Raw genomic sequence first — 11,508 nt, 5'->3', positions numbered from 1 at the left:
GATACCTTTGGACAAAAAAGATGACAAACTTGGTATTATGGTGTGAGGAGGGAATCAAGACATTGGGAAGGAAATAGGAGCCACATGGCTGCCCAAAAATGCCTCACACACTGGTATGTGGGATCGGCACTGCCGGCGTTCTACTGGCGCATGGGGGTGCGTGGAGGATCCTCTGGCTATGAAATTTTGAGGGCTGGCAGATCGGCAGGTTCTGTGGCTTGTTATGCAGTTACTTTTGCAAAATATGAGCTATTTCTTGAGGTGTTAAAGAGGACAGCAGCATCCAAGATTTCTCTGGCGACTGCAGTATTTTCCGGCAAACTGAAGCTACTCCTGGACTCCAGTGATGCTGATGACCCTTCTACTGCAGCAGATTGCGTGGTATATTATGATAGTTAGGGTTTGATTTAGCGGCAATTATGCAAGTAAGGTTTAGTTCAGATCTTGCTTTGATACCATGTTGAATAATTGAGTAAAATGGAAGACCTTACCTCAATGATAGGTCTCTCCCTCTATTTATAATATACCATAATACTCTCACTAACTCACACTTATTAACATAACTCTAACACATAATAATAATGCTAAATGACTAAATAACCATTAACAGATAAGAAACCTACTAATTTTAAACCATATTAAAGTTTCACATGCAAGGAGAAAGATAACTCCAAAATCCAGCAAAAGAAGCATGACGAAGCTCCTTGTAAAGAAACAAAGTGAGAGTCCACTTGTGTATCAGAAATCTTTAAAAAGCAGCACGCAACAAAACCAATTTTTACAACACAATTAAAATGGAAGTAAATACACAGCATCTCATGTTATTCATAGTCATGAAAAGTAGCAACATCTTCAAGACAGAAATTCTAATATTCTCAAAGGCATAATACTATAACCAATTCTGATAGAAATTTGAATAATATTAAGCTGAGGAAAGCCCCAACAAGCAACAAAGAGCATACAAACAATTTGTTGCTACAATAGCAAATAGCAGAAGCTCCTAGTGAAGAACAGTGATGAATGGCACATAACCTGTAATTCAAGGTGCATAACATGCAACATTTTTTTAAATTGCCGCAGCAATTATCAAAAAGCTACTTGCAAATTTGTGCAATCAAAGTACTCAAACTGACGTGATTATTGTAACATGCACACATTGGTTCAACTGAATCTATGTTACAACAAGAATATGCTTGATATTTTAATTTAATTCAGTAAAGTGTGGTCCACCCCTTGCCAAGACCCCACATACACAGGAGCTTTGTGCACCGGGCTGCCCTTTTTTTTCCTTAGTAAAGCAATTTTAATTACATTCATATTTTTTTTTTTTAGAAAAAGAAATGTCATTAAGAAAGAAAGACTGTACAAGGAGGATAAGAAATCCTCGTAATAAAAACCCATAAAAATAAAAAACAAAAAGGAAGAAACATAGAAATAAAAAAAATATCAAAAAAGAAAAATCAAATCAATAAAGCTTCTTGATCGGTAACAATCAGGGAAGCCAGCACTGCCAAAACAGCCTGACAAAACACCATAGAAAACCCAAAAAAAAAAAAAGAGAGAGAGAACTATCCCAAATCAAATCAGCGGGTAAAACTCCTATCACAAGAAATTTGAGCATCTTTTCACTGACCAAGGCACCCAAAAAACAGGAAAAACTACATACCACTATAACCTTCTAACATGTAGTTATGATACTCAAAATGCAACAATTTACATGGGCACTTTTGATATTTGATTGTTTATCCTCAACAAATTTTCTCTTGAGCATCATGGGTGGACCAACGACTACCTCATGACCAACAAGAAATTGAACTATACTGTTGAAACTCTTTAAGATAGGAAGCAGAGTTAAGGATTGGTAACTTGAGAAATTTCTCAGCTTCCAAAGCCATGTGGTAAGCTCCAAACAGTAGTCAGACATCTCCGAATTTGCAATATCATATGCTTTCTAATTTCATCCCTCAACCCTTTTTTAACATAAACCACTCTAGGTTCCTCATTAAGAGCATACTAATAAATGAGGTCTCTAAATTTACAGCAATAATCGATGACACTTGAAGAAAGTGGCCTTAAGACTACACAGTTGGTCTACTAATTGCTTCCTATAAAAATGTGGGGTATATTTCTGTCTTGAAATATATCTCACTTTAGACCAAGTGGTAATAGGAGGTTCTCCATGATAGTGTCTGTAATATTTGCCAATATTGCTTTGCTAACCCACCCTGCATTCAACACCCCATCTTCCACAAAGGAAACCCTAGCCGCTTCTAGATCCTTCAACTCCCAATATAAGCCCAACTTGGACTAGTCCTTGGCCCTTGCTCACTCCTTGCAACAAAAGCCCAAGGACTTCCCCTTGCATCTTCCCCCCCCCCCCCCCCCACCTTCCCTACAACCACCACAAACCTACTGAAAATCTGCAGACATGCCATCCTCCAACACACTACTTAGGCAAAAATTTCCATCTCCTGCAAGTTCAATTCTTTCCAATACCACTTGATTGCAAGTACAATTATCACTAATCTTGTCGTAACCTTTATCATCAGCACCAGGAAGAAGAGATCTCACCATGGGCCCTCCAGAAACAAAATCAGAAAACCTCTTAACTCTCAAATGCCCTAACTACAAAAACCTCCCTACCCTTGTCACACAAATGGCCATCCAATAAATCACGCAGCCCGCTTGAAAGCTTCGAAAACCCTTGCCCAAACTTCCAATAAGCAAAGAAAAGCCATCAAAGAATCAATTTGCTGCAACTGATAGTCTTACCCACCTATTGCGCACCTAATTTTTCTCAAGAACGAACAAAACAAGAACCTTCCCCACCATATCCAATATTTAATTGAAGATCCGCCCTTCAACCTGGATTGAATGAGCCTCTAGAATACACCAACATAAAGAACAATAATAGAGAAACGAAATTTCAGTTAAGTTTCAAAGGCAGAGAGAAAGAGAGTTCATCGCGAAAGCTGAACTTAAGAGTTCTCTAGTTCCCCAAGATGTTGATCTTCGAATTGCTTTCCAAAAAGGTAAAGCACCTGTACCAAACGTCCAATCTCTAATTTTGCTTGCTATGATTTCTTGTCACCCTCATACTAGTGTTTTGTTAGTACTCTATGGACTGTTGCTCTTCAAAATTTGTCTCCATAGCCTCATCCTGTCCTAGGTGAAGGAATACAATGGTTGAACATATAGATAAGTAATAGGATATTGAAACTTGAGAATTAGTAACTCTTCCTATATTAAATTTTTGGTTAATTGTCCCTAGTTCGTGGCTTGTCTAAAGTGCCATCTTGTTGTCAAACGATATACTCAAGTGTACGATTTGGATTATTCTCACACATTCTCCTCAATAGCCAAACTTGTCTCAATTCATTTGTTCATCTCCTTAGCCATCACATGTCATTGGCCTTTGTATCAATTAGATGTAAAGATCCATACATGGTTTGAAGCAATCTCCTAGAGCAGGGTTAGGTAGGTTCAATGTAGTTGTGCTTCAGTTTGGCCTTTAGTGATGTACGATGGATCATTTTCTATTCTATTGTCATCTATCGCTAATAGGATTTTTGTTGATTGTGTACATAGATGGCATTGGGGTATGGAGTCCAAAGTGGGTTCTCTAGATAAATTTTCCAATTAAGGATTCGGGTACTTCTAGGGAATAGAAGTATCCACATCTCACATGGTGATTGTCTTGTCACAATGGCAGTATATTCTAAAACTTTTAGATGAGATAGGATTGTGGGGATCTAAACCCACTAATTCACTACCTCGTAATCACATGACCAGACATATCTATCTTAATAAGTGTTCAAGCCAACTTTTTTATTCTACCCATGGTCTTAAATTTCCACAAAATTTTCGAATTTTCCATCGCCCTCGAAATCGAAATGGCAGTCAATTTTTGTCTTGCATAATTTCTGTAGAAATCTCAACGATTCATCCAAAATTTATAGAAATCTCGGAATTTTAGCCAAATTTATCGAAATTTTAACTATACAATGAAATTTTGTCGGAATTCAAATCAGAGATTTAGGAGTTAAGTGAAATTTCTCTTTTAATTTATTTTATTTATTTTATCGAAACAAAAGATTATTACAAGTGCTATTGAAATTATATGAAAAAAATAAACTTACAATAACATTTTATTTAACCATTCATGTCTAAATTATCATTATTTGTATAATAAATAATATTTAAATGATTTATGAATTTCATTTGTATTAACTGAATATGTTTAATGTACGTTATCTCACAAATATGGTTGATACACATGCTACTTTACAACTTTTCCATCTCATAAAAAATATAGATGTAGTTAATTTGTTATATATTAGTCCTAAAACTTATATTATTATGTCTGTTAACCATTTCTAAAGTTTCACAAAGAATTTCATGCTTTACTACTAATTTCCGTTATTTTTTCAAATTGAAATCGAAACTGACATCAAAATCGAAACTTCTGCTGAAATTTCCGTACTTTTGGAGCTTCGAAATTTGAGTCAAAATTGAAATTTAAGACCTTGATTCTACCCAAACAAATCACTAGGATGCTATTCATATCTTGAGATACCACAAATTGCAATAAGAAGAGGCCTCTTATATCCCAAGTTCACAGTCATATCCAAGGTTATACAAATGCAAATTGGGTAGAACACCCTTTAAAAAATCGACATCCAGGTATTGTGTGTTTGTTGATGGCAACCTAGTATGTTGGATGAGTAAAAAATAAACTTTTGTGGCCCAATAAAGCGTTTGAGTATGAATATAGGGTCATGGCACACACTACATGAGAACAGGTTTATCTAAAGAACAAGTTGGAAGAACTCGGTTTTCGACATTCTCTGCCTATCAAATTTCTATGTAATAATCAACTTGATATACATATTCCCTCCAACTCAATCTTCAATGAGTAGACAAAACACATTTAAGTTGATTACCACATTGTTCAAGAGAAACTTGTGCAGCAGCTCATAACAACTATTCACGACTTCTAAATGCCAACTTGCTAGTTTATTCACTAAAGCTCTGGTGGTGCTTTGGTTAAATCCATTTGTGACAAGCTAGAAGTATATGATATCCATGCTCCAACTTCAGAGGGGTGGTTACTAGTTGCAAGTTATTTGGTCTCAAGTATTTAGTATTAATCATGGTTTTAAATAGTGATAACGAGTAGCATAGCATAATTGTAATAGTTATAGAGGGAAGCAAGAGTAGTGAATGTTACATAATGGGAAGTGGATGCAACGGCCGTGAATTTTTTTCAAACACACACAACCTTATGCATATTAGTATATTTGCATGTTCTAAGCTTTTAGCCCTTCTTAGAAAGAGTTTAACATAATTTAAATCCTTTAGTCCAACTAAGTTGTTTGGTAAGGGCAACAATTTAAACAACCACTGACAGAAAAATGGTGTGCGCATTTATGCTTTTTCATTATTCTTATGTGTAATAAATTTATTAATAAAACAAAATACGTTAGACACTCCTTAAAATCTATTAGACATATAAGACATACGAATAATACAAATGTACAATAAATTAAACACAAGTTATATTATTTTATTTGTTAAAGTAATAAAAATTTAAAAAATTTAGACCAACAAGTTATATTGTATAACTATAACCTTCAAAATTATAATATATAACCATAAAAATTACCATAAAATAAATCAAGTAATTACTTGAACATGACAAAACTAGAAAAGAAAAGAAGGTTGAAGTTGAAAAATATATAATAGAAATATCAAATACTAATATTAGCAGAATAAAATATTTTCTTAACAAATTAGTGTTATCAACTAGTTAATTAATGCATCTCTTGCAAGTACTTAAAAAAAAATAGTAAATTTTATATCATTATCATCCTCAATATAATTTTATCCCCCTTTTCTTCACATAGTATATTGAGAATGATTTTTGAAAGGGGAAAAAAATAAGAGTGAGAAGAAAGAGTGAAAAAATGACTTTATACTTTTGGTTGTAACAATCCAACAGCAGTTATGAAACAGCCATGGTGGCCTTTAGGTCTCTGAATTTTCTTCCCACCAATTTCAAAGTGTGTAACAATATTGGGAACCCAGAAATCCATCACATAACGCTCACAGCCTCTATTTAAAACCATTAATAAGAGCCATGAAACAAATTATAAATAGCATGGGAGACCTATCATGTGCTCATGAGATCATCTTTTCCAATTTACACAACATTGTCAATAGTACTAAATAAAGATCATTTTAACCCATTAATAAGATCAATGACTCAATTCCTAGTGACTTTGTTATGCTATGCACGATCATGTATACAATTCCATCCACCAACATAGTTTTTATGTACATTGCATGACCTCAAAATCATTTAAATTGCACGAGCTAAAAAATACTACACAATGTGATTTGAATGCTTTGGTAATGGAGGATGTCTTATCCTCTTTTATTATTTTTCTTCTCTCTCCTCATTTAATAAAACTCTTCATTTATATTTTTTTTAAAATAAAATTCAACCTTCCATGTTGATATCATCCTTCAATCACATACAAATTTGTCAGAACAACAGTAAGAAAAGGGGAATAGGATTTTTTTTTCTTTAAACAGAAAACTTATTTAAAAATTGAGAAGATTACATTAAAAAAAAACAAAAACAAAAAAAAGGAGGGCTAGATATTCTGGTGCAACAAACAGAAAAATAAAAAAACTAGAATAATTAATAATGTAACAAAATCCCCCCAACACTCTGCATATGAAAAAGCATATTCCTCTAAACATGCCGAAGGCACCAGAGAAAAAGGAAACAATAAGCACCCATTAAAGATTCTAGGGTTTCGCCCCTGCATATCAAAACATATTCCTCTAAACATGCCAAAGGCACGAGAGAATAAGGAAACAATACCCACCCATTAAAGATTCTAGGGTTTCGCCCCAACCAACTATATTGAACTTGAACCATAGCAAAAGTACTAAATCTGCAAACAATTTTCCATCCTTACCACACCAACACCCTAAAATTTCTAAAGGGAAAAAAATCCCAAAGATAAAGGACACATCTAATGCTCCCCAAAATGTTTAAAAGGCTGGTTACAAATCCACACAAAGAACAATGCTCAAGAATGCTTTCCAAGTAATAAAATGCAAAGGGAACCAAGCACCATTAAAACCACAAATTAAATATTCAAAGAATGATTTACATTAAAATTCTCCCAAAGCATCCAAGGTCCAAACCTTTTATCATGTCTATAGGAAGAACAAAAAGGATCAAGCGCATATAGCTAAACAAGATATTGTCTTGTATAAAAATTCCTTCAAAAGAAGAAATTCAAAGAGATAAAGATAATACCCTCTTTAGAGATCAAAAATCTTGTGATGGGAGCATCAAGAAGCAAAATAGACTAAGATGAGAAAAATACAATACTCCCTTTAGAGATCAAAACTAGAGATGGAAGCATCACGACAGCTCATAAAGCAAGATAGACTAAGATGAGCATTTTATAAAGGAGCATCTCTATCCATTGATCCTCCCAAAATAGCAAACTCTACGCATAGCCAATGTGAAACTTCACCTAAGGAAGAAAATAGTGGGGAAACATGAAAAACATACACGAGTGACATTAATAGCCATCTTACCATCACAACCAACTCCACACATAGTGAGGATCCCCTTATGTCAAAGAGATTACAGCTCCAAAGAGAAGTGCTATAATCATTTTCCCACTTAAACAACATTCTTCAGCACTCACTTACTCAGTCCCATTCAGAAAGACAACACTAGAAGAGTAATTGTACTGAGCTTGAAGATTCTAATAAGGCATAATAATTCCTATCAATAACGCAATGGAGTAAAGAAAAATCTAATTTAGCTCCACAAAAATGTTTCATGCCTTGGGTTCACATCTGTGTTCATTATCATAGGGAAAAATTAGATTGTCTCCTTCAAAAAAGTTGCAATGATTCAACAATTACTTGGCTGAAAAACACAAACTCATGTAAGGCAGCACTAAGACCCCTAAATTTTTAAGAACTAATCAGTACATGATCTAGAAGCTATAAAAAATAAATAAATAAATAACATCAAATCATCTACAACAGAATAGCTTAAACCTAGATAAGTTTGAGAGCAGCAGCATCCAACAAAAAATGAAAATACCTCTCGTAATCAGAAACTAAAGAATAACACACCCAATCCTGGTAAGGCCTCATGAAAACAATTACGGCAGACAATCAAAAAGAAAAGGAAACCTTGCCTCCCTCTACGCTCCATTCAGATCAAGATTTGTGAGAGGAAAAAACAACAACTTGACTAGTATTAGTAATTAAATCTCCAGTTAATACTAGGATCAGTTTATTGGAGGTTTCTATGTTCTTTCTTCCTCCTTTTTTTTTTTTTTTTACTTCATTTCATTTCCTGTTTTCTTATATAGTAAACTACATACATCGAATCACAAATCCTAAAGCCACTTTAAAGTAATTAAGCATGACTTTAAAAATCCAACTCTTTTCCTTGGTTTTCTTAGCAGCCAAACAGTAAACCCTCACCGGAGAAAAGGATGTGGTCGTGTTGATGGTGAGAAGAGAGATCTCGTCAACTTTAGGCCTGAAGAGAGATAGTTGAGAGTTGGAAGAAGAAAGAGAAAGTCTGCTGTCGCAGGGCGAGAGCTGTATGGAGCGGTTGTAAAAGAACGAATCCCGAGAGGCGAACGCGATACCGAAACTAAAACCGTCGGATTTCTGGACCTTCGCGTCGGCGCAGGGCTGGAACACGCTGTTCGTGTCGCTCGAGCCCGCCGCGACTATGACCATCATCACCATCGAAGCCAGAAAGGTGATCATCTCCAGCGTCGCCATTGTCGGAAATCGAAAGGTTTGCTCTCAGGAGATGGAAGTGTCACTTCGAAAACGAGAAAGAGTAGAGGCACGGAGTGCAAAATTAACCAAAATTGAGAAGACGCGAGTCTCACAGTTTTCATTTAAAAAAAAACGTATTCTCAAATGAGTGACCAAAAAAAATTCACAAACCTCCATTAAATTTTGTTTTTTCATAAAAAAAAAAAAAAAAAAAACTAAAACTAAAAATATTTTTAAAAATATGAAAAAATATTTTTTTAAATCGTTTGCAACCACTTATATAAAAATATTTTATAAAAAAAATTAAATTTAACAAATACTGATAATAAGTATTAATTTTAAAAAATGTTTCACGTTCTAGTAAATGGTATTTAGTTTTATTCAATATAAGTGATATTTAGTACTTATTTTATCGTTGGGTACTATATAATTATTTTAAAATTTATTTAAAATTTTAAATATATAAAATTTAATATTTTATATTAAAAAATAATATTAAATTATTATTTTAAATTAACAATAATGTTGTTATTAAATTATGATAAAAAAAATATTCCTAATTAAATTCAACTTTTTTATTTATTTAACAATTTAAATTAATAAATAATTTTTGTTTAATCAAAATTGATTCATAATAATTAATATGTAAAATAGTATATAAAGTTATTTTTAAAAATATTTTGAGTAAAAATATTAATATTTTTATAATTAGAAATTTAAATGATAATTATATTAATTGTTAACATTACTTTATGTTAAAAATGGAATTAATAAATGAATAAATATTTTTAGTTCATTTAATAATAATTTGAATTTTTAAATTGTTCTTTTTATTCATTTCAGAATTTAATTATATTTTATTAATAATTAATAGTTTATAATGCATAATAAAATAATATATGATTAATTTTAATTAATAATTTTATTAATAATTATATTAATTGTTATTTTAATTAATATTTAAATATTTTTATGTAAAATAATATAATATTATTTTTTAATCATCGATAATTATGTTCTTAATTTATATTTATAACGTATGGTTATCATATTGATTTATATTAAAATAATATTAGTAATTATATTAGTATTTTTATTTTTTAATATTAATTTAAATTAATAAAGGGTTTTTCTTCCTCATTTGATAATTGAATTGTGTTTCATTAATAATTATTATATCATAATACATAATAAAATAATATATGATTATCTTCTATTGTATTTTTTTAAAATTATAAAATAGTCACTAAATTTTCTTATATTTACAAAACTTACCCCATCTATGAACAATTTCACTTATAATTAGTCAAAATGTTATCTTTGTTATAAAATGATGTAGAAATTAATAATAAAATAAATAAAGATGAGTAGAAAATAAATGAAGACGAGACAGAAATTTTACGTGGTTCGACTATACCTACTCCACAGGCGGATGGGATCAAATTTTCATTATCACGGGAGGAATTACAGTAGGATATGGATCCGACTTTGTACAAGATATCTCTATTTCCTTTTTATCCTTTCTTCACTTTATCTCCCCTCTTCTCTTATCCTTACTATATGTCTACTTACATGGAAGCATCAAATGTGTCCCAAATGAGAAGGGGAGGGTGCCCTTTATAGGGCAAAATGGATAGTTAAGCATTTATTAGGGGGAAAATCAAAGGAGTGAAATATGGGGTGACATACACTTTATAAGTACAAACACAAGAGGCAAGTTCACATGGGACATGAATTAGTGTAGATATATAGGGTAGGTTCATAGTTAACATGGGATATCCACCTATATTTTATAACACTCCCCCATTGATGTCACTCATATATTAACTCCTTCTGCTAAGATCTTTACAGTATCTCATTCCGATGAGATGAACCAATTTCTTGAATGTTGTAATAAGTAAAGATTTGGTGAACAAATCTGCAAGATTATCACTTGATCAGATCTGTCAAACATCTATATCACCATTCTTTTGGAGATCATGCATATAGAAGAATTTTGGAAAGATATACTTTGTTCTGTCACCCTTCATATATCCTCCTCTTAGTTGAGTTATACATGCAGTGTTGTCTTCATATAAAACTGTTGGAATATTCTTAATTGATTGAAGACCACAATTTACTTGGATATAAGAAATCATCGATCCAAGTCGCACGCATTCTCTACTAGTTTCATGGATAGCTAGTATTTCATAATGATTAGAGGATGTTGTTGTAATCGTCTACTTTACTGATCTCCGAGATATAGCAATTTTTCCATAAAGAAATACATATCCAGTTTGAGATTCAGCATTGTGAGGATAAGATAGATATTCAGCATCTGCATATCCTACTAATTGAGATTTGGAATCAGATGAATAGAATAGACCAAAATCAGATGTACCTCTCAAATAGCGTAGAATGTGTTTATGTAACAACCTACTTACCTTATCATATAATAAAACATATTAATCAATAAAGTCAACTCGAACTCGTGGGTAACGGGGACACCTGACATTCACAGCGGAAACCTAAGCAATAATAAATAAAAATCACATACTCATAACCACAATATACATAACACCAAAGTCAACTACATCTCAAAATACTGTGTTTAAATATAATCTCCCAAAATACAAAAAATATATACATATCTAGGAACCCATTACATAAGTCTCTTATCCCTAGATA

General features: G+C 32.4%; 1 protein-coding gene across 1 annotated transcript; it reads right to left on the bottom strand.

Moving 5' to 3' along the window:
* Window positions 1-2,605: 2,605 nt before the first annotated feature.
* On the bottom strand, window positions 2,606-8,841 carry LOC131148311 (uncharacterized). The gene is made up of 2 exons (XM_058098029.1): window positions 8,533-8,841; window positions 2,606-2,713 (listed from the first exon to the last, which is right to left on the bottom strand). Exons 1-2 carry the CDS (start codon window positions 8,839-8,841, stop codon window positions 2,606-2,608), a joined length of 417 nt encoding a protein of 138 aa, XP_057954012.1.
* Window positions 8,842-11,508: the final 2,667 nt, after the last annotated feature.

The sequence above is a fragment of the Malania oleifera genome, chromosome 1 (assembly GCF_029873635.1).
Source record: "Malania oleifera isolate guangnan ecotype guangnan chromosome 1, ASM2987363v1, whole genome shotgun sequence".
Lineage (NCBI taxonomy): Eukaryota > Viridiplantae > Streptophyta > Magnoliopsida > Santalales > Ximeniaceae > Malania > Malania oleifera.
This window is presented reverse-complemented; position numbering and strand designations above follow the sequence as displayed.

Excerpts from the sequence above, each read along its gene's own strand:
- LOC131148311 (XM_058098029.1), bottom strand. The coding sequence starts at position 8,841 with ATGGCGACGCTGGAGATGATCACCTTTCTGGCTTCGATGGTGATGATG. Across the intron at positions 2,714-8,532 it reads CGACCACATCCTTTTCTCCG|TTTGGGCAAGGGTTTTCGAA; the intron begins GTGAGGGTTTAC and ends GCTTATTGGAAG.